The sequence below is a fragment of the Leopardus geoffroyi genome, chromosome D2 (genome assembly GCF_018350155.1).
Source record: "Leopardus geoffroyi isolate Oge1 chromosome D2, O.geoffroyi_Oge1_pat1.0, whole genome shotgun sequence".
NCBI lineage: Eukaryota > Metazoa > Chordata > Mammalia > Carnivora > Felidae > Leopardus > Leopardus geoffroyi.
Window position 1 is genome coordinate 87,281,165 of NC_059334.1, and position 23,504 is coordinate 87,304,668.

At 60.6% G+C, this 23,504-nt stretch overlaps 1 protein-coding gene across 3 annotated transcripts in view; it reads right to left on the bottom strand.

Annotated features, from left to right (window-relative positions):
- Positions 1-23,504, bottom strand: part of STK32C (serine/threonine kinase 32C) — a 95,012-nt gene that overhangs the window by 4,422 nt on the left and 67,086 nt on the right. For 2 of the 3 annotated variants that reach the window (XM_045439314.1, XM_045439312.1), the window contains 8 exons: positions 7,211-7,362; positions 4,445-4,618; positions 3,532-3,569; positions 3,266-3,430; positions 3,025-3,128; positions 2,238-2,354; positions 853-978; positions 636-767 (listed from right to left, as the gene is read on the bottom strand). In XM_045439314.1, the coding sequence (XP_045295270.1) occupies positions 636-767; positions 853-978; positions 2,238-2,354; positions 3,025-3,128; positions 3,266-3,430; positions 3,532-3,569; positions 4,445-4,618; positions 7,211-7,329 (975 nt within the window). In that variant the 5' untranslated portion in view covers positions 7,330-7,362. The remainder of the gene's footprint in view (positions 1-635; positions 768-852; positions 979-2,237; positions 2,355-3,024; positions 3,129-3,265; positions 3,431-3,531; positions 3,570-4,444; positions 4,619-7,210; positions 7,363-23,504) is intronic. The other variant, XM_045439313.1, reaches the window with a different exon arrangement.

The following is a 23,504-nucleotide window of genomic DNA, read 5'->3' on the forward strand; positions in this document are numbered from 1 at the left end:
CCGGACCGGGCAGTGTGGTGAACGTGGCTGACACCCAGCCCCCGCCTGACGCCTGTGCCCAGGGGCAGGCCCGAGGAGGCGGCACCAGGGCTGGGGTCTTCTGCCGGCTCAGACCGGTCCAGGGGCAGGAAGGCCACAGCTGTGACTGCTGCCATCTGTACCTATACCCCAGCTGCTTCTGTGAGCACCAGCTGTCCCTCGGGGACAGGTGCAGGGTTGATCCCGCGCTCACACGCGAGCTCCCCAGGAGCGCCCCCACCCTCCCGGGAGAAGCTCTGTGACCTGGGGCAGGCGAGGGGTATCTGTGGGTTTCGCTGTGTCCCCCTAGAGTGATGTCCTAACTCCCAGCTCCTTGGAACGTGACACAGAGTCACATAAAGAGAGGGTCATCGGGGCTAGGGTGGGTCCTAACCCGTGGGTGATGGGTGTCCCTGTAAGAGAAGACACATGCATGTGCCCCTGGGGGCAGAGGTGGGAGTGATGCGGGCCCGGGAGCCCTTCCACCAGGAGCAGGAAGGATCTCGAGGCGCTTCTACCTGCTGAGGAGAGGAAGCCAGGGGCTCGGCCGGGGGGTGGGTCTCAAGGTGGTGCCCCGGAGGGAGGGGGGGGACCCCCACCCCAGGCCCCCCACTCACAGACTGAGAGCTGTCTCTGCTGCTGTCCCGGGACCTGTTCTTGGCCAGACGCTTTTTCTTCTTGTGCAGAGGCCTGGACTCCAGGATCATCTCCTCCAGCTCAAAGGTGGGGTCGCAGTGCAGGCGGCCTTTCTGTGGGGGGGATGGGAGCTGAGCCCCACCCCACCCCCGTCGGCCCCCGCCCACCTGGGGCCCCGCCCACCGCCCGCAGGCTTACGTTGGGCACAAAGCCTGGTGCCACCTTCTTCTCGCTGAGGTCCTGCCACAGCACGCCGGCCAGCGATGGGGCCGCCTGCATGTCCTGTAGGCTGGAGGCTCGGTGCTTGGGGTCCACAGTGAGGAGCTGGAACGCGACCCACGTCAGATGGCGCCCACGCCCAGCACAGCCCTGGCGCCCACAGCTGGCCACCTGCCCCAGGCCAGGGCACCCCACTAAGAGGATCTCAAGGGTCAGGCAAGGAAAGGGGGCACTGACTCCAGATCAGTGCAGTCATGTGGCCAAGGGGACAATCTGGCCAAGCCCCTGGAGCCCAAGGCCAGTGGAGGGCGTGTGGGGTCCACGGGGACCTTTGACTAAGAGCCACCAGCAGGTGGCAGCCTCGGCCTGGTGAACGGCAGGAAGGGCCCTAAGGCCGGAACTAAGTGGACACAGCCCCTGGGAGCCTCGGGGTGGCGTGTGCGGTCGGGTCAGTGCGGCTGGGTGTCCCCTCACATGCTGTCCCTGTCCCTGTCTCAGAGAGAAGGCAGCAAACCCTATCCCAGGCGTCCCTGAGGCGTGAGGCTTAGTGCACAGATGGCCCTTACTCCCTGCTTGGGTCTCTGGGGCCCAGGTCCACCGTGGGAGCTACCTGGGCAGGGGTGGGCAGAGCCATGTGGGGTGGAGGCTGGGTTAAGAGCCTCTCAGGAACTGGGAGAGGCCGCTAGCTGCCCGTCTGTCATTCCAGGGGCGGAGGTCTCCAGCAGCAGGGGGGACAGGCAGGGAGGGCCCTGTGGGCCAGGAGACGGGGGCCGGCTGGGCCTTGGTGTGTCCTGCAAGCTCTTGAATGGCCGGTCCCGACCCCGGAGGCGCCCGTGTGCGACTCTCTGAGTGGAAGGCGGTGGGGCCGGCTGAGGGGCAGCCCCAGCCCAGGCCTGGACACCGGACCGAGGCACTGTGATAGCAGCACTGGCCTGGGTCCCTGCCAGACTGAGGTCCCCTGGCTGCTGCAGCCACCTGTTCAGCCAGTGGGGGGTGCAAGGGGGGGTCTGGGGTCTTTTTCGTGTGCTCCCGGGGGGTGAGCCCGACTGCTGGCAGCAGGCAGTGGCCACCCATGTCTGGCAGAAGGTCGGGGTAGAGGAGGCCAGAGCCTGCACACACCCTCCCCCCGACACGTGTGACAGGGGGGCCTGCGCCTCAGTTTGGGCATCTGTGAAATGGGGTGATGCCGGGTCATGGGATTTAGTTGGTGACGGGCACATGGCATTCGGCTCACAGCCAGCGCTCGGACTGGCCCAGCTACCGCAAGATGACAGAGAGCCCGGCGGGAGCGACACGGACGTGCACACGCAGGAAGCCGGTGCTTCCTCAGCGTGGGGGGGGGGGTGGGGGGGGTGGGGACTCACCTTCCGCAGCAGGGCCACCATCTCCTTGGACCAGGTGGGGACGTACTGGACGCTCACCGTGCTGAACAGCTGCACCAGGGACTCGACGGCATTGCTGGAGTGGACGTCGTAGGGCCTCTGGGGCAGGGGAGGCAGTGCTGCGGCAGGGGCCCCGCCACCCAGAGGCCCCGAGGCAGCGCCCCACCCCCAGCACACACATAGCACGGCCTCCGCTCCCAGGAAGATGCCGGGTCTGGGCCGCGCCTGCGTCCAGGCCGGGAAACTGGCCAGGACAGGCCGCCCCTCTGGCCCGGCAGGAAGCACATCACCCCCATGGATGCCCCGGCCTGGGCGGATCGGCCCTGGAGGCCAGGAGCGGCCACCTTCCTCCAGGCTGGGGTCCTGCAGTGTGGCTGAGGGTGCGGGGCCTCGGAGGCCCCCCAGGAGGGATCGGGAGGGCCCCAGCCTCCCAGGGCTAGAGGGTGAGAGCAGGGGACCCCACAGGGAGGTCCCAAGGACGCAGCCCCACTGACAGTTCTCTCCTCTGCCTGGCCCTACAGCGCCCCTCCCCTCCCCCCCCACCGCCCTCCCCGCCCCCAGAGCCCATGGTGGCTTCCCTCCTGCGCTGGCTCAGGCACCACTCTCCATAGACACCGCACTGGAAGTATGCATCCATGGAACGGGTGACTGTCCCTGAGCACCTGCAGGGACGGCCTCATCCCTTCCCAGGCACTCAGGCCCCCCCCACCTCCGTGGGACACAGCCAGCTCAGGTCGAGGGCCAGCCCCCGCCCCCAGGAGCTCCGTACCCATCCACGCAGCAGCTCGTAGGCCAGCACCCCCACTGACCACCAGTCCACCTCGAAGGAGTAGCCGCTGCCACCGCTGACGAAGGACTGGAAGATCTCCGGAGCTTTCCAGGGAGGGAGAGGCCACTGAGCATCCCGGAACCGCGGGTCCCCTCCCCCGCTGACCGCCCGGGGGACCCTCCCCCACCTGGTGTGGGCGGTGGGCCGACCCAGGAGTGTGTCCTAGCTCTCACATCGTCACCTAGCGTCTGTCCGAGCCTGTCCCGCACTACAGCAGGCTGGCCGGGCGGGTGCGAGGCTGGTGGCCGCGGCTCACCCATGTATGGCTTGGTCCCCGCCAGGGCGGTGGCCCTCTCCCCGTCCTTTATGATGGTGGCGATGTTGAAGTCGGTCAGGTGTGCGTGCCCTGCGAGGAGAGAAGACACAGCCGGTGTCCCGAGGGCTGGAGGGGCATCCTGTGGGCGGGGCGCGCGCCCCCACGGCCAGCCTGCCGCAGCCCAGGCTCACCTTGCTCGTCCAGCAGGATGTTGTCGGGCTTGACGTCCCTGTTGCGGGAGCAGGAAGTGGGGAGATGGTCCAGGAGCCCCGTTTGTGCCTTGCAGTCCCTGGCAGGGCTGGCGGTTCCCTCACGGCCCCTCCCCACTCAAGGCAGAGGCCCCAGAGACCCAAGTGGGCCTTGGGAAGATGCCACCTGGCAATTCTGACCGAGCCAGGTGAAAGGAGCCGTTCTGGTTTCTGGTGAAGTGCCCCTCCCACCCGGGTGAGGCCAGGAAGACAGCAGGAACATACGGGACACAAGGGTGCCAGAACCCCCAGAGGACAGCAGAACCCCGTCCCCAGAGCCCCAGGCTGGCTCCTCTCCCAGCACCCCCCTTCGTGGCTGGCCCTTCCCCAGCCCCCCCGGGCTGGCCTCTCCTCAGAGTCCCGGGGCTGCACAGAATTGACGACTTGGGCCTCTGCCTTGCACCAACTGGCCTCAGGCCTCACCCTGCTCAGTAAATGTTGGCTGCCTGAACCGTGACCAGATAGCAGAACCCCTAGGCAGACACGCAGAGACCCCGTCTACTTGACTTCGTAACATACCACATGGGCTTCCTCGTTTCGTTCTGCGGATACAGCTCTGTCTTCCTAACTTCACCTGCTTTCAGCTAATGTTACAATCAGCCCGATTCCCCAGGGGCACGGCAATGAGCAAATGGACTCCTGCTAGGGGTGGCGGGGCCGGCAGCTGAACAGCCCAGGTGAGGGCCGCCCTGACCCCGGCCGAGCCGGGGCTGCTTGCCTCGGACCCACCTCGAGGTGGACATCAGGTGCACAGCCTTGGAGCCAGGCACTGGCTGGCCCAGGTGCCCCACCTGGGGGCAGGGGGTGGCCAGAGCAGGCAGGGGCCTGCCCGGGAGGCCACCGGGTAGGCACACACCTGTGGATGATGTGCTGACTGCGCAGGTAGTCGAGGGCCAGCGCCATCTCGCAGATGTACAGCCTCACCGTGTCCTCGGAGAACTGGACGTTCTGCTGCAGGTGGTAGCGGAGGTCCCCGCCCAGGAGCAGGTCCACCACCATGAACATGTCCTCCTCATCCTGGAAGGAGTACCTGCGGGCACCGGGGGAGGACCTGGCACACGCGCACGGCTGGGGAGCCGGGGTCGCAGTTCCGTCCACAGACGGAATCCCCAGACGCCACACCCGACGAACCCCCACCTCCCACGGGCACTCTCCGGGGGCAGGGTCCCGCCCAGGGTGCTGACCCGGCTCCTGCTCGGGAGCCGCTCTGAGCCGGGACCCTTGGGAAAGATGGAGGGGCCTGTCCTGATGGGAGAAGCCCAGCTGGGGGCAGAGACATGGGAGGGGCCGACGGAGAGAAGGCTGCATCGTCTCTGGCCGTTTCCCTGCTGCCCCTCTTCTCTCAAAGGGGATAAAAGCACCTGCTTTGGAGGACCGTTAAGGAATGGAGACCTCAAGGCGAAATGCTCAGGCAGTGCTGGGCAAGGGGCCGCTGCTAACAACCGTGGTGGTGGGGATGGTGGTGACGGTGAGGGTGGGGGTGGGGATGGTGACGATGAGGACAATGGTGATGACGAAGATAACGGTAGTAACAAGACAACATTTAAAGACCTCCTTCCATTTTGTAGTTCCTTTTGTGAGCTCTCAGGGGGCAGTCTTACTTTTGAGCAACTGGCTCTTTCCAAAATAAAGTCACGGGGCGCCTGGGGGCTCAGTCGGTTAAGCGTCCAGCTGTTTTTGGCCCAGGTCATGATCTCACAGTTGGTGAGTTCGAGCCCCCATCAGGCAAAAAGCCTGTTTGGATCCTCTCTCTCTTTCCCTCCGCCTCTCTCTCTGCCCCTCCCCTGCTCGTGGTCTCTGTCTCTGTCTCTGTCTCTCGAAATAAATAAGCTTAAAAAAAAGAAGAAAGTTACAAAGAATTGATTTTTTTCACGTGATGTTCCTCTCGCTGCCCACCGGAAGCCACCCTGTCCTCATCTCAGGGGCAGGTGGCCTGGGGAGGGGATATGGGACCAGAGGGCAAAGGGACTCGGAAGGCCAGGCTCCGGGACAGGCCAGGAGTCCTGGGGAGCAGTGGACCAGAGCAGGCGGCCTCCCACGCCGGGAGCTGAGGCTGTGGCGGCCCCGTCCTGGTGGCGGGAGGCATCCCCGGCAGGCCCGCCCGTGGGGCTGGGGTGCTGGCCGCAGGAGCAGGGCAGGAAAACATCATGCTGACGGGTCACGTCCCTCAGTCCTCCTACGTGGACCACTTTGTCCGTGTACGTGCGTCGCTAATTCTGCACTGGGGACCACTGCCACCCCTGCTCCACAGACGGGACGTCGTCTGCCGCAGCAGGAGGAGTTTGATGCAGGAGCCCGTGCTCCTGGCCACTAGGCACGTGGCCTCCCAGAGAGAGCCCCAGAGGGTGTGGAGGGAAGCGGAGGCCCCCCAGGCGGGAAGTCCTGGGTCTCCTATCTCGGCAAGCCCCAGGGCCGGTGTCACGGTTGAGGGTCAGCCACACACGGCAGCCCCTTCCTGAGAGGCTGCAAGCAGGCCCGCCCAGTGAGGCCCTCCCTGGCCGGCACAGAGTGGGTGGGTTTGGGGGGTGCTCGGACGCCCCTAGCTTTAGAACCACGGCCCCAGGATGCCGAGAAGACCGCCATGGAGCACGGTGACACGGCGACACCGTGTGGCCCCGCCGGCCTCTCTGCTTGCCTGGACACTAGACATTCGTAGGGACACCGGGCCACAGTGAGGGAGGCCCGGGGCCGCGTGCAGGGGTGAGGGGCTGGAGGAGGCCCTGGGCCCTGCTCAGCACCTCGCCCTCTTCCCACCACCACGTGGGGAAGGCCACACCCCCCATGCACAGCCAGCTCCTTCCTCCTGCCCGGTCTCCCCCCCGGGGCGGGACCACGGTTCCGGTACCGACGGGGAGAGCTGGCTGCGGGCTGCTGTCCACGGCACGGTACCCTCCCACCTGCTGCGGCCCAGGTAAATGAGCGAAGGGGGACCTGCGGCTCTGAATGCGTCCTGCAGGAGCTAGCACCAGGTCACTTTCAACGGTGCACCGTCCCCGCCTCCGTCCCCGATGCCGCTCGGGCGGCCTCTCCCTCCATGTTGGGCTAACGGGACCCTCGGCTCCCAGTGGGGGCGGGGCTAGGCCTCGTCTCTCACACGCCTCCCCAGCTGCCGCAGCACCTGCGCCCACCGAGGGCCCTCGGGAACGCCACCAGGTCTGTGACCCATCGGGGAGCACAGACCCCAGGACGGGAGGCTGTCGGGGAGGATTCGGGGAGGACCCCGGCGGGGAGGACTCTCACGCAGCCCGACGCTCACGGAGGAGAGAGGAGGGTGATCTCACTGCGGCCTGTGTCTGCCTCCCCTCAGGGGCTGGTCTTGGCGACCATTCTAGGGAGGAACTCAGGCCCCCAAAACTCTCCCCCACTGGCTCTAGCGCCAGAAACTCCAGGGGCCACAGGCCTCCTTCCGGGGAAAGCCTGGGCTTCCCGCGGGTGGGAAACCCGCATCAACACGCGCGTCGCGCACGCCTGGACGGCGCTGGCCCTGGGGAACCTGAAGGTGAGCGCGTGGGGGGCGGGTGGGGGGCGTCGGGGCATCCCAGAGGCAGGAGAGGGGGGAGCAGCGGGGAGGGGTGCCGGGGGCAGGGGAGGGTGGCGGCGGGTCCAGCCTGGGCTCACGCACCACAGGTTCACCAGGAAGACGTGCTCGATCTCCTGCAGGATCTCCAGCTCCCGGAACACGTTGCGCACCTCGTCCCGCTCGATGCAGTGCTGCTTGTTCATGTACTTCATGGCGTACATCTTCTCCGTGTCCCGCTTCTGCACGATGCACACCTGGGGGCAGAGGGCGCTTCAGGCGGACGCCACCACCCCACCTCCCACGCTGGCCACGGCAGACGTGACTCGGGAACGACTGGATGTCTTTGGTGGGGCAAATTCCTGCACAAGGCGCCTTCGGAAAGCAGGCGGGACCCAGCCAGGAGCACGGCGCTGGGGCCCAGGAACCCCACCCCCACCGCCAGCGGTGACCCACTGCCCCTTCCTGGGGCTCGGAGCAGCAGCTGGCTTGGAGGGCCGCTGGGGACGAAGTGGGGAGACCCCTCGGCCAGAGCCCTGCACCTGGGAAGGCCCCAGCCGTGAGAGCTGCCGTCCTCGTCAACCCTGAGCCACCATCCCCAGAGCAACAGGGACCCTCCTACAATGGCGGGGCCCCTGCACGGCTCTCAAGTGCTAATCCCACCCAGCACGGAGCTGCGAAGTCCATTCGCGATGTCGGTGGCATTCACACGTTGGGCAGAGGGTGGGGGTGCAGGGACAGCGGAACCACAGAAGCAGCATAGACTCGTGCGCGCCCGAGTGGCCAAGGGGCGTCCAGCAGAGCCACGGACAAAGGTCTCCAACAGCAAACGGGGCTAACGCACAAAATCACAGGCCGGGGGCCACGTTCCCCACTCAAGTCATCAAGGGACCTCTCGAGGACAGAAAACTCAAGTCACACCTGAGGGTCCCCACAGCCTTTGGGCTCCGGGGTTCAAGTAGCCGGAGCTGGGGGAACTTGAGGAGCGGGGAGACGGTCTGAGGGCCCCACCCAAAGGCAGGTGGCCTGGACCTGACCGGAAGTGTCAGTGAGCATCAGGGTCGCGGGCCAAACCCGCGGGATGCAGCCCTCTTGGGTGAAGCCCACGGTCCCTCACCTGGGAACACATCCTAAGACACGAAGGTGTTTTGTGGGTTTTTTTCAGAAGATGTTTACCAGTCGAGCAAACTGCTTATCACAGACTTTCAACCAACCTGAGCATCCAGCAGCCTTATGGACACCGGGCAAGTGAGCTCAACGAAATGCCACACAGCCACTGAAACTGTATTTATAAACACTGTTAAGCACGTGTGACGACTTTCATAAGGCCAAGCAAAACCGCAAGGCTGTGCCATTTAATGCGGGACACGGCGATGACGTACCCGATGCGGCAGAACCAGAACTGAGCACAGGGCACGCACCGCCCCTCACTCTGGCTCCTGCACCGTCACCGTGGGGGCGTCCGGTGGCAGTGCTGCCCCACGGTGGGGAGGCAGCGGTGACTGCTGGCTTCGGGGTGCCGGACACAACTGAGCAGCCTGTGTGCTGAGTCCCCCCATCCTCCAGGGACAGGACCCTCGTGAGGCACAGCAGCACCGGGCACACCTCCCTGCCAGCCCCAGACGGGCAAGGCGTGTGGCGTGGCGCCCGCGTGACACCCACGTGACATCTGCGTGACGCCCGCGTGATGCGCCTGGGCAGCTCCCACCTCAAACCCGCCCAGGGGCCGTGCAGGCCGCCGAGACCCCCGCAGAGCTCTGCCTACAACTGCCTCTGGCTGGGCTGACTCCCCAGAAAGCCCGCAGTCCGGGGCCGGGGACCTGACCTCAGACCTGCGTCGCTCCGGGCGTCCAAAGACCCCCATCTGCTCTTGAGGCCGCGAGAGTCAAGGCCCCCCACCCTCGTTGTTCTGCTCAGACTGGGGGGGCCCGACATGCAGGAGCCCCGTCCCTGAGGGGGGGCAGAGCGGGGCCGGGAAGGGAGGCCACGACCAATGTCCTGTCCTAACCTTGCCGCCAGGCCTTCCCACGCAGAGAGAGGTTTGGAGCCATCCCCGTCCTCCTGACTGTCCCCCAAAGGGAACAGCGGGGGTCACTTCTCTGACAGGAGCATAAACAGTCATAAAAACGTCCCCAAGGGGCGTGGGGACGGGCAGAGCTCTCCTGGTGGGGACGGGGGCAGTGACCACTGTGCCCGCCGGCTCCCCCGTGGGGACCTTGCATGTTCGGGGACCCCTGCTGACCGGGATGAGGCAGGGCGCCAGGCTGGGTCTGAGAAAGAGATGCCCAAGCCACAGGGCTGCCCCCGCCCCCTGGACCCACCCGTTGCTCTCCGGGCCCCTGTGGCCACACACAGCAGACAGACCCCTGTCCGGGAGCCCTCGGGCCGCCCTCGTCCCTGGGCCCGTCCTCCGTCATCCGCTCCTCACCGGCTGTCCAGCGGCCTCCCCGGCGGCTGACCCTCCCTTTCCCCACCTGCTAAACGTGAACGTTACGCTGGCTCGCAAGCCTGTGAGAAGTCAGGACTTCTCGTGCTCACACGTCCACTGACCACGGCTTTGTCTCTGCCACACTCAGCTGGCCAATGGCCTCAAAGACATCCACATCCTGGTCCCTGAGCCCCGTGACACGTGACCTTCCCGGGAGATCATCCCGGACTGTTCGGCAGGGTCCTCATGAGCGGGAGGCGGTGAGAGACGTGAGCCGCAGGGCAGGGTGTCTGGGCCAGAGCGGGCAGCACGGACCCGGCCTCTTCAGTAACAGACTCATTTCTCACAGCTCTGAGGCTGCACGTCCAAGACCAAGGTGCTGGCAGATTCCGTTCCTGGTGGGGGCCCGCTTCCGGTGCTCACGTGTCCTCAGCAGCCTATCCTCCGTGGGCGCACGCACAGAGCTCTGGTCTCCTCCCCTCCCCTCCACAGGTGCCCGACACGAATGCCGTCACCCGCCCGCCCGCACACCCTCCGCTAAGCCTAAGCCCCCCCAAAGCCCCCACCTCCAAATACCATCACACGGGGAGGGGGGCTTCAACATGGGAAGTCGGGGCACAGTTCAGTCCATGGCAGAAACGTGACGCCCAGAGGGAGGGGCCACCACACGTGGTCATTTGTCGCAGTGGCCTCAGGAAGCCACGTCCTGGGAGCTGTGAGGGACAGCCGGTGTCACTGGGCCGCGTGATCCACCTCTGCTGTGAAACGCTCTCCTTCCGAGCCGTCGGGGATGCTCTGGGCGCAGACGCAGGGTTCGGGGGCCTTGACGGATGGAGACCGGATGGAGGCCAGGCCAGACCACGAGGTCTGTGAAGCCTCTCCCACAGACAAGGCCATTAGCGTGAGAACCGTTCCCTTTCTGGAATCTTTCCTCTCATTTCAGCCAAACGGCCCGAAGTTCGTCCACGGGATGGGCAGCCGAGGCGCTCTCCGGGCTTCCGCACCCGGAAGCTGTCAACACGGCCCAGAGAGTGGGCTTACCGGCTCCCCCGTGTCTCGGTGAGCCAGGCCTCGGGTCTGGGACGTCACCCAGAAACGCAGACTGAAGGAGCCTCGAGACCGCAGCTCTAGGCAATTATGCAAATGCGTCTGATCAAGTGTGATCACAGCAATTAAAAGCCAAATCACCCGCTGTCCCCTCTGCTCTCCCGACGCTCTTCCTCGAGATTTCTGAGCTGAATGGGGACGGCTGGAGTTCTCTCCCACTGGCTGACGATCTGAGGGGCCCCACGGGGGCAGGCGGACTGCCCACAGGGGCTCCTGGCCGGGGTCACCGGCGGAGAAGCCCAGAGCTCCAGAAACACCTCCGCCTCCACCCGAGGGGGCGCATTCTGTGACTCTGAGCCTGGCTGAGTCCCCCGGGGCTCTGAAGGCCTGTGCTGCCCCCAGAGCCTGGCCACCCTCGCGGATTCCATCAAGCAGCTGCCAGGTAAGGGCCTGGGAGCCATCCCAAGGGCAAATCTGCGTGCCCCCCCCCCCCAACTTTTGCCAGGCCCACTTGTCTGTGTGCCGACACGGAGGGAGAGTGGATTCCCGGCGTGCATCTGAAGGTGCTCTGGAAAGGCTCGCTGCGGCCCCGTGGCTGGGGACACGGGCGGCCACGCGGTCCCTCCTGCCATCTCCAAGGAAATCGGCGTAGGCAGTGCTGATGGGGTTCAGCTCGCTGGGCCGGGGACCTGGGGGGAGGTGGAGCCCAGCCGAGCAGCAAGCTGACCTCAGGGCCACCAGCACCCACAGCTCAAGGGCCCTTCCCAGCCAGAAGGAGGCAGGGCGAGCCGAGCCCAGACCCAGACTCCCTGAATTTTTGGGCTCTGTGTCCTGGAAGGTTCAGAGCTCAACTGATCACGGCCGAAAACCTGGAGGGAGTGGAGGCAGAGCTTTGTCTCCGTGATTTCTGGGGAGCACGACGGGACAGGAAGGGCCTGGGAGCCCCCCTCCAGACCCTGCTATGGGCCCCAGCACGACAGGGCAGGAAGGGCCTGGGGGGCCCCCACCCAGAGCCTGACATGGGCCCCACAGATGGCAACGGTCCTTCCTTCCTCAGGTCAGCCCTCCGTCCCCACCGCCTGCTCCAGAGAGGGGGGAGGGTGTCTCCAGTTACTTTCTAAGTTCAGAGGGGCAGGAGACAATCATTGTACAACCTGGTTCTGTGACGTGCAGCCTCAGTGTCAGGGCCGGCGGGTTACAGATCCTCAGCCTCCCGATGCTGTCCTCTGTGTCCCTTGTCCTACAGAGACCACAGGGGCCACCGTCATCTCTCCCCACCTGTCCTGTTCGTGCTGGGAAAGTGTCCAGCATCACCTGTCCAGTGATAGACCAGCAGGTCCGTGATTTAAGGCGTCCTACCTCATGGGAGCCCGAAGCTGTTTGACCTCCTGTGACAACAAGGCTCTTGGCCTTCTTACTGTCTTTGGCAGAAAGCCTGGACCTTGGGAGGCCCGCATCATTTGCGCCCTCTTTGGGGACACCAGCTGTGTCCTTTGTTAAATCATAAAAGGCTAATTGGTTTTAAGCCATACAAAGGCCAGCTGATTTAAAATCCCATTAAAATAGGTATGCCTTTAAAGATTTGGACTGTTATTCCTAAAAGGATTTTTTAGAGTGCCCTCATCCTAAATAATGTCCTGGCAGTGCCTGTGGGGAGATTAAATTAACGGAAGACTCACAGGGATGTCTTGCTACTTAGAGCCTCAGTAGTGAGACAAAGCCGGGAGTTATAAGCCCACACCCCCTGGAAACTCCACCTGTGCTCCCCCAACCCCAGATGCCGGTCCCTCACTGGGAGTGACCAAACTCCTTCAGCACCAACCCCTCCCGTTTGGGCCCCCACCACAAAAAGTCACTGGACTACCCTATCCGTAGGGAAAGAAAAACTTAAAAACTACCCTAAGTCCTTGATAATAGGAAAAGACATCCCAGAACTCCTTGATGAAAATGTACATTCTTTCCTGGTGCCTTTGAGATGCACAGATGGTCTCTTTGCTAGATGCGAGCCCTCTGGAGGAAATACAAGCTTCTGGGGAAATAACTCGACTTCCAATCGAAGGAAACAAGAAGGGAGCTGTTTGGGACTAAACTGACAAGTGAAACCCTCTTAAAAGTCTTTTCCACTAGAGCCGGTTAAAATGTTGGTGGGACACAGGCGACCTCAACTTCCAGAAATGCGTTTTTTTTTTATTTTTTATTTTTTTCGTGTTTTTATTTATTTTTGAAGGAGAGAGAGAGACAGAGCAGGAGCAGGGGAGGAGCAGAGAGAGGGGGAGACACAGAATCCGAAGCAGGCTCCAGGCTGTGAGCTGTCAGCACGGAGCCCGACACGGGGCTTGAACTCACAAACCACGAGATCATGACCTGAGCCGAAGCCGGACGCTCAACCGACTGAGTCACCCAGGCGCCCCTAGAAATGCGCTTTGGTCTTTCCTAAACTAGTGAGTTTTATATGATCACACACCTGCCTCGTGTGGCGCATTTGCCACCGGGGGATGGTGTGGCCAAAGGATTTGTAACAGCTCATCCGGGCGGCTTGAAGGAAAATAAGTGAGGAAGTATTATGTGCTTAAGTATTCTAAAACTCTCAGAAATACAGAAACTAACCCCATTTTTTTTTAAGTTCACGTGATCTAGGAAATCTTCAGTGGAGAAAAGCTAGTTTAAGTTTGCTGCCATAACGAACACAGATGCGTCTTCAGAGTTGTTGACACTAGATATAACGCGGACGTACGACTTTCTCCACCTGGCTTTTTACTAGTCAAGTAAGTTCATTTTACCTCTATGCTACAAAATTTGTTGGCAAAAAAATAATAATACTCACTTAAGAAGATAGGTAGGTAGCTGTTTAACGTCTCATGAAATTTTCAAGAGCAACCCAAGCATAATTACTAAAAAGAGAAAAAAAATTAAATAGATGGAAGGAGACCAAAAGTTTGTAAATGAACTTTTCCACAATAACAAATGTCTACTTAAAAATAGTTTCCAAACTGGGGCGCCTGGGTGGCTCAGTCAGTTAAGCATCAGACTTTGGCTCAGGTCATGATCTCACGGTTCGTGGGTTCGAGCCCCACGTTGGGCTCTGTGCTGACAGCTCGGAGACTGTAGCCCGCTTCAGACTCTGTGTCTCCCTCTCTCTGCCCCTCCCCTACTCACGCTCTCCCAAAAATGAATTAAAAAAATTTAAAAAATAAAGAAATAAAATAGTCTTTTTGACCTCAAACTAACTTTGGGGTTTTCAGAGGGTCCCTGAGGAAAAAGATTTGTTATTTCTCCTTATAAAAATACAGAGGTTACATTAATTAGGCTTATTTGACACATGAAGTGACACAGGGAAACGGTGAAGTCAGAAGTGTTGCTAAATCTTTATGTTACATTTGTATGCACATATGCTGTGATATACATGTTTCAGAAGTTATGTAAAATGGCTCGAAGCTTATCAACATCCTCAGCGGTTGTTTAATCGGTCGTAATTCCAATGATCTTGAAACGTCACATACCGTAGAAATAACCTAATTTCCTTGTCAACTGCACCACCTTTTGCAATAACCTCTCATCAGATCTTTAACTACGGCTGTTTTCGGTCTGTCCCTGTCTGGAGACGGTCACTGGTTTACCGACACTTTGTGGAAAGCTTCTTATAACCACGTACAGACGAGAGAGTTTCATCTGCAGGAAGTCCGGGACCGGCTTTCACAGGGACCCTGGGAGAGAGGTTTCTGGAAACTGTGTGATCGTGCCCCTGAGCCAGAGGAGACCTTCGGAAACTCTAAAGAAGCTGACAGCCCAGAATGGAGCACACCAGATTTAATTACGCGGGACCGAAGGAACCCGTGAGGGAGATCGCCACATCTCTGACCTGTGTTTGAAACATGGCTGGTTCCTTAATGTTTGGTTTTCCAGACTTAAGAAATCCTATTTCTCCTTTCCCTCAAGCTGTCTACAGCTCACAGCCGTCTGGTAGATTATAGCTTTGGAACGGGATGGGGACATTTGGCTTTTCTCCCCACCTGATTCCTCCAAAATTTAGCAACTGCTACCAAGTACTCTGACTTCCGCGCTGATGATTTGTGTAGGTTCAACGGGAATCTGTTCTCTTAGCAGTAGGACGTGATTAAAACCATCGGTTCTATCACCAAGACTGACTGGGAGGCCACATTTGAAAGCGCGGCACGTGGAATCACTCGGCCAGATGTGAGAAACTCCTCCTCTGAGCTGACGGGGTCCACGCTTACCACGGGCCCGGAAATGCCAGCCTGATGCCTGCTCACGGGTTCCTGGCCCTGCAGGTGAGTAAAGACGTCACTTCTTGACAGACCCAGGAATCCCAGGGCACCTCGGGGACCCGGAGAAGACAGGAATTCATCCAAATTTCTAGGTCCTGAAGGCAAAGCCTGACCTGGTTTCTTAGCCTCAAGAGCCTACATCTGATCCGAGATTCCTCATAAAAGTTCCAGCAACGCTGACTCAAAAGGGCCTATGTGTCCAGTCACTATTCTCACCATACTTACGTAACTGATGAGGCTACGTTTGATGAGCCTTGACTTATTTTGCAAAAAAGCTAGTCTGACTTCAATCGTCTTTAACGAAAATGGGGGTTACTGTGGGGGAGAATTTTGTTTCGATAAAAGCGATGATACCCTTTGTGGGGTGTCCGCGGTGCCACGCTTCTTCCTTGTAAACTGCCTCCTGCCATTTTGTGCATTCTGTCAATAATTAACATTTCCAGATTCCACCCCCCCCCCCCGAACTTTCTGACTTGGAAAAACTAAAAATGAAAACTGCCCTTTTCCCAAAGCCCAAAGCAGCTGGACAAGCTGATATAACTTCAGAGAAAGCACGCCAGCAGACCGCGTGCATGCGACTGCGTGGGCCACTCCGGAAGCTCCCCGCGACACCCCAGGCCACCAGAGACATTCCAACCAAACACCAGGAAACGCACCCACTGCCCCCGTCTCTCCTCCCTCCACCATCCAGAGGCACTGAGACCAGCCACTTAAAATCTCAGCTGACCGCCCTCCGGGCTCAGAGTCTGTCTGGGTTTATGATTTAGTCCGATATCAACCTTTGTTTTGTCTTCGTTTCCACAGAAACGCTTCTCACTAAATACCCGACTGCTCACACCTTAGAGACAGGCGCGGCTTTGCGGGGACACCACCTGCGACCCTGAAACCCGTTTCGCTGAACTGACCTACTCTCGGGACTCACGAGCGATGGAGCAGGCCGTCCACTCGGCGCCTGGACTGTGACGCTCGGGGAGCCTCAAGGGGGCGGGGGGTCACTAAAATCCGCCACTCGGGCACAACATCACGAGCCGAGACATTCACAACACCAGCAGGTGCGAGAAAGGCGCCCCCTTCCTTCCCAACAGAGAACACCCCCCACGCGGACGAGGGTGGAAGATGTCCCCCCTGCACCAGGAGGGAGGTAAGGCCGAGAGACTTCTGGACAGACCCGCTTCTCGCCTTCCGGTCCCCCCAGAGTGTGGTTACTCTTCCACACTGCCTCTGTCCAACCCGACATGAAAACACGTGGGCCCGGCCACTTCTTTGGGTCTCCATGACCTCACGAGGCCTCCCAGGCCACCTAAGATTTGCACTAAATAAACGTGTCTTATGTCAGCTGACTACTCGGGCTTAGTGGCAAACCCTAACACAGCAAAGTGTGCCTCCCGCGGGTTCTCAGGAGGACCCAGCCCAGAGGACACGCCGACTTTGGACTTCTGGTCTCCAGAGCTGTGGGAGGATACGCTTCTGTCGTCGGAGGCCCTGAAGCTGTACCACTTCCTTAGCGGCCCCAGGACACGGATCCTTTCCCCGCACCTTCTGGAGGTGCCCGCCTCTGAAAATACCCTGCTTCCTTCTGGTGTCGGAGACCCTGCCCGCCGGGCCCCAGCCTCTGCCCTTACCTGACACCCGCTGTCCTGTGTCCCTGCCAACCGGGCCATTTGTCACGTGGCCCCACTGCAGCCCCCTCTGGACCCCCCGTGTCCTCCAGCCGGGGCCTGGCCACACCACTTCTGGGAGGCCCACGGGCCGCCGGGCACTCGACAGTTGTCCGGGAGGGGCCCTGGGCTCCACCCTGGCGTCCTTCACATCGGCCACGGGGCTCCCCCGAAGGGGCTGGCGACCACCCTCGGCCGGGAAGCCTCGACCGGCCCGGCCTCCACGGTCCGCCCGGTCTGGTGCCATCCCTGCTCGCGGGGACCTCGGGCGCGCAGGCCACACGGGCAGCAAGCACCGAACGGGAGCGGGAGCACTGGGGCCTTTCACGACTGAGCCTCCGGGGCCGTCCAATCGTTTCCTCGAACAAAACAGCTTTTTGAGCCCGCTTCCTCCAGTAATCGAGGAAATGGAACCGGATGGTCGCACAAGGAGTGGACTGTGCCGACCCCAGGACCCAGGGTGGTCCCCGCGAGTGCGGGCGGCCGGGGGTCCCTGTGAGTGTGGCTGGCCAGCACGGCCCGGAAGAGCCGCTGAGCAATGAGGGTAATTGCCGTGTTGGCTCAACGCTGTTTATGCACTTTGCAGATTTAGTGATTCACCCCAAGCTCTTTTCCTCTCCAAGTAATTTTGCTCCCCAGAAAGCAAATGCCTGATGACAGGTCCTTGGAGCCTCAACACATCATAATGAAACTGCCTCCTGGTCCGACCTGGCGAGATTCTCCCCACGGGAAAGGCCGTCTGGCTGTGGATGGAGGGAAGAGTGGGAGCCCGGCCTCCATGGCACCAGCTTCCCGAGGGTGCCCGGCTTCACTGACCCGGGGACCCACGTCCAGACCCCACGGCGGGGCCGCCCCTCGCTGGGGGAGAGCTGGGATCAGGATCTCCCGGGCGTGCCGACCTCTGCATGCCAGACTGCCCTGCGGAGTAGGATTCTGTCTGCCTCGTTCCCACGTTTCCCAGCACCTGCAACGGGGCTGGCACATAGTGAGGACATTTTGATAAACATGTGACGAAGGGTCCAGTGCCGTCCAGAGACGCTTCCTCTCCAGGCAGAAGGAGCAGGTGTGGCCAGGCTCCTGCCCCAGGGTCCTAGCAGGGTGCTCAGCGAGCCAACCGCAGGCATGTCCTGGCCACACGGGGCCCCTCATCCACAGACAGGCCCTCGACCAGCTACCCGGGTACCGGGGGTGGGGGTCCACTTCCATTTTCTCACGTAATCCCCACAGCACCCTCGTCTTGAGGACAAGGAAGCAGAGTGCAGTCGGTCCCCACGAAGCCCCCATTCCAGCCTGCAAACACGGGGCCCAGCGTCCAGGCCAAACCCAATGGAAGACGTACAGCCACCTCGACGACTTTGTTTTGTGTCTGCATCAGACAGAATCAAATAAGCACCGGAAAGTGAGGGAGACTGATTCTCTCCTGAAGGACTCAGGAGTGAGCTGAGCACGTGCACGGCAGGCCGGGGCCATCTGCCTCTGGCTCCCTCCCCAGGGGCTTTATCAGCACGGTCCACCTTTCCTGGAGCTGACAAGCTTGTCCTAAAATTCATTTGGGAAAACAAGCAAAAATAGGCAGAAAAACATTTAAAAAAATTTTTTAAATTATTATTATTATTTATTTTTGAGAGAGATACAGACAGAATGTGAGTGGGTTAGGGGCAGAAAAAGAGGGAGACGCAGAATCCGAAGCAGGCTCCAGGCTCCGAGCTGTCAGCACAGAGCCCGATGTGGGGCTCGAACTCACAAGCTGTGAGATCATGATCTGAGCCAAAGTCAGACGCTCAACCGACTCAGTCCCCCAGGCACCCCCAGAAAAAACATTTAAAAGGAGAGCAAGGCAGTGACCACAGACACTAGAACTTCACCCGTGAAAGTGTGTCCTGGGGCAGGACAGGTGTTCAGGCCAAAGGGAAGGAAGAGAGAAGCCAGAAACAGACCCGCCGCAGAAAGGCTTCGTGTAGCATAACGGTGGCATCTCAAATTTATGGGAAAGTGGACTTCTTAAAAAGTGATGTTGGAATAACCGAATCACTATTTAAAAAAAAGATACAGTTGGATCCATTCATGACAAGCCACAAGCCGGAACGGATTCCAAACGCAGTTCTAACACGATGCACGAGATGTAGGCGTGAGAAAAGAAAACACAGTGGGGGCAGGGACAACATTCCCAGGACACAAAACCCCTGGCAACAAGGAGAAAGGTCAGTAAACGAGACTACATAAAAATAAAACTTTTTTACGTGGAAAAGACACATAAAACTGAAAGACAACACACGGGGAAAATATTTGCACTTGACATCAGAAACGAAGGGCTAACATCCCTGGTATACAATGAGCCTCTAAAAAAAAAAAAGACCATCAACTCGATAGAAACACACGCAAAGGCCCGTCACTTGGCCTCCTAACACTTAAAGATGCACAACCTTGCTTATCATGAAGTGGACTGGAGGGCGGCAGACGCGTCCCGCCCGCAAAGTCACCGCGCCAATGAGCGCTGCTCCAGTAGCCGCTGGAGGAGGGGGGATCCCCTTTGTCCTGGAGCGCCATTCAGTGAAGGGGACAAAGGCCTTTAACCCGCACGAGCTGTTCCCTACAAACTTCTCTGACGGCAAGTTTGTTTTGTAAATAACTATGGCAGCTCATCAGAGAACAATCCCCCGGAAGGAGGGGGTAGCGGTGGTCATCGCTGGCCGCCACGCTCTGCCGGGGACCACGAGGTGGGGGGTGCGGCGGGGTCGAACCTGACCCGCCCCGCAGGTGGAGACCACGACGGATGCACACAAGGCAGGTGGGGAGCACGTCAGGGACCAGCACGCACGACGGCCTGGAGGCCCACAGAGGGACCACGGGAATACGGGGCCACGGACTGCCCTGGACGGGCCTCGTGTGGATGGCGTTGCGCGTCATCGCGTGGGCCATCACCATCAAACCACGGAACATTTGTGAGACGCCGGGGAACGTGAGCCTGATACGAGCGACTGGCGAGAAGCATCTCAGGCGTGGGAGGGGCCGTGGTCATGCTTGAGGAGAGTCTTCCCCTCTCGCAGACACACGTTGCAAATGCCGATAAGGGGAGACACTTTCCCGGGGTCATTTCCCGGAGTGTGGGCGGGAGGCGGGCAGCGGGCAGCACTGAAACTAGGCGTCCACAGAGCTGGAAGGCCCCCGGGGGGTGCGGAACTGCTCTCCTCCTCCCCGTCTGTACCTGTGCTTGAAGTTTTCAATTTATTTTTTATTTTTCCAATGGTTTTTAAAATTTATTTTTGAGAGGGAGACAGAGCGTGAGTGGGGGAGGGGCAGAGAGAGAGGGAGACACAGAATCCGAAGCAGGCTCCAGGCTCTGAGCCGTCAGCCCAGAGCCCGATGTGGGGCTTGAAGCCACAGACTGCAAGATCATGACCTGAGCGGAAGTCGGACGCTTAACCGACTGAGCCCCCCAGGCGCCCCATGGGCTTGACGTTTTTCAAAATTAAAAACTAAAAATTAGAAGATGTGAGGCCTGAGCAGGGGCCTCAGCAGTAGCACCGGGTGAACCCCAAGAGCTGCCTCCCCAAGAGGCAGAGCCCACAGGACGGGCAGGTTTGTGGTGGGGGGTGGGGGGAGCTCAGCATTGGCGCTGGGGGGGGGCCTGGGGGTTGGGATCCTGGGGGCTGAGGGCTGAGTGCCTTGGGAACCTCGATTAGCCCACCTGAGGTGGCAAAGCCCACAGGTGGCCAGACACCCAGACTGGAAATGGACCCGGGGGGCTCCTGGGACAGCCTGGTTCCAGGGCGCCCACACCGCCTCCCACTCCTGAAGCATCCAGGCAGCCACACCGGCCTAGTAAAGGAAGCTTCCTTCTCACTCAGGACACACGTGGGGGCGGCCGTCCCTGGTGGGCTGTGGGCCACCCACGTGGCCCGCCCCAGCCACTCCGTCCAGAACCAGGTGCACCTCTCAGGCGTCAGTCCCCCAGCAGCCCCGCAGCCAGGACGATGACCACTCACACGTTGTCCGGAGACAAGAATGAGAAAGCAGGTGTGAGCATCCTTCTCCAGAATCAGCCTCTAGGGAGATGGCTATTTTAAGGCACAAAATCGAAGCCTGGGTGACCCAGAGACCAACCCAGCAAGTTCACATTGTGCTCTGGCCCACTTTGAAGCCCGAGGTCTGTTCGATGCTGCTCCCAGGGGAACCTGCCACGCTGGGTCTCTTGGGTCCCAAGTCCCGTCCTGGCCTTGCCCTCAGCCTGGGGGCCGTCCAGAGCCGACCCCTCCACCAAGTGAGCTCCCTGTGGTCGGGAGAGGAAGGAGGCTGTGCTCTCGGCCCCTGCCCTCCCCGCTGCCCCTGTCCAGTTCCTTCTTGCTGGACACTGACCGCCCACGGCCCCTCCCACCAACGCACCTGGTTCTCCGACGGGCGCCTTGTGCCCCTCCCCCAACTCCTTAGGGCCTTGGTCTGTTTGGTCCCCGGCATCCCTCTCCCCTCTAGAGTCACTGCCCTTTAGCCCCACCCCACCCAGCATGGCCCCTTTTTGGGGGGCAGAATAGACAGACCCAGGTCAGCTAGGCAGCGTCCCTCATCGGGCTGGTGGCTCTGTGGCTAAACTCTTCCTATCAGGGCACCCCAGGTAATAGCTGCTCATAGGATCACTTATGAAATTTAAATCCGAACATGGGTTCTGCAGAGTGGAACCAAGACGGAAAGGCAGCCGTGCAGGAGGCCCAGGGCGCCGGGTAAGAGTTGTGAGCCGGTCCGGCACCCGGAGAAAGGCCAAGGCCAAGCCCCCCCACTAGTGTTCCAGGGCTCAGGGCCTGGGGCGTGAGCAACCTGGGCCTCACCAGCCCTGCCTGGGGCTCCGGGTCAGATGAGCCAGAACTCAGGGTCTCAGGGGTGACCCTCGTTGGAGCAGGCGTCAGCCTTTCCCTGCTTTTAACGCTGAACGATCCTGCATGGACGGACCACTGTTTGTCCACAGTGGACGCTCGGGTCCCTTCCACCTGTGGGCTCCTGTGAATTGTGCTGCTGTGAACACGGGGGTGCGGGTGTCTGAGACCCTGCTTTCAGTTCGTGAGGGGGCCCGCCTGGAAGTGGGATGCATGGGCCGTATGGTCCCGTGGGATATTGTAACGGCAGGGTTTTAATTTCTTTCAAGTTCTCTTCTGTTCATTGGCCTATTCAAGGTTTCAACGTGGATAATTTTCTTCTTCCACCAACGTGGATAATTTTCTATTTGCTTGCCTTTGTTTGGATTTTGATTTTGGCAGGTGTGTGTGTGTATGTGTGCGTGTGTGTGTGTGTGTGTGTGCGCGCACTGGCTCCCTGTGGGATGGGATGAGGCCCCTCACTGTCCAGGGTCTTCTGTGTGGCTATGAGGGTGGAACTTTGGGGGAGAACCAGGGTGTGGGCACGTGCGTCCCAAGGTGACCAGCACCAGGCCGCCAGCTGCGGGCTCCTGCCCACACTGCCGGCCGCGGCCCGCCTGCCTTCGGCCAAGCTTCCCGAGGTTCCCTGAGCGACCTGCGTGGCGGGGTCACCGTCAAGCATGTGACGGGAACAAGAACATGGTGTCTAAGATCCAGAGTCCAGACCTGGTGCCTGGACGTCTCAGGATGTGACCGGGTCCAGGAGTGGCAGGAACGTGACTCCTTGGAGCTCCGGCCACTGCCGCTCTCTCCCCGAGGCGCTTCTGCCATTGCGGATAGCGAAGCCCCCAGAGGGGCTCCTCCCGGGTCAACTGGAGATCCTGTAGCTCTGGGTGGCTGGTCACTCGAGTCGTCTCAGGTGCTGCCAGGGCAGTCCTGGGACGTCCCCACAAACAGGGTCATAAGCTTCAGGACTGCTCTTTCCTCCCAGCCCACCTCATCTCCAGAGACCATATGAGGAGCTGGGGTCACAGGGGGGTCAGAAGATTCCTGAATTAGTAGGGTCTGTGGCCAAGGTACATTGTGCCCTATCTTAGTTGTTTCCCCATAAACTGGAGAAATACGAGACACGCTACTCCGGCCACATCACGTGAGGCTCCGCCCACATCATGTGAAGCTGGCCACGTCACGTGAGGCTGGCCAGTGCTTTCCTCCCTCCACGAGTAACAGCCCAGCCAGAGCCCTCCCACAAGAGCTGGACCCCGGGGGAAGGGGAGAGTGTCCCCGGGCCAGATTTCACAGCAAGTGCCCTAACTCAGAACCCACGGCCTCCTGACGGGTCTGGGCTGGGTGGTGGGCAGAAGGCGGCCAGGCCCACCCACCTGAAAATCGACAGCAGTAGGCACTCCCAGAGGCCTCTGTGTGAGCTCCAGCCCAGCCTTTCTGTAAGTTCAGAGAGGAAGACGGTGCCCTGGGGTGCGGGACACGCAGGGCTGCGGGCAGGAGGAGGCCCGGCCAGTGAAGGGCAGAAATCCGCCCAGAGACAAAACCAGGCCACGGGGCCAAAAGGGGCTGGGGTACAGGACAAGGGCTGGGACACTCCCGCTCAAATACCACATCGTGACCACTGCGAAGAACGCACCCAGGTCAGGGGACTCTGCACTCACAAAGGGACACCCCATGCCCAGGAGACAGGACTTTGCTTCCTATAAAGGGCTGTGCCCGTCTGTTGCCTCAACCTTTGCTTCCTGACGATCCAGCGGCCTGACCAGGTGCACACTTCAAGGAGGCTCTGTAGCCCATCGTGAGTGGGGACCCAGCCTCTGCGCCAGAGACAGCATCACCGGGAGCCCAGACCTTCCAGCATGGAGGACATTGAGTCCCAAATGCCCCTGGTTCAGTCAGGAGTGGGAGTACAGGTTGGCCAAGCCAGATCCCCCCACTCCACACCCCCCACCCTGGCTGGGTACATCAGCCACAGCCAGTGACCGTCCAAGTCCTCGGCCACGGCAGCCAAGGGAGGGCAGTCAGAGGGCAGCAGAAGCCGTAGGGGAACAGGGGGAGGAGGGTGACAGGGTCTCCACTTTCCAATACGCTGGAAAAAAACTTAGAAAATAAAATCTATTCACAATAACA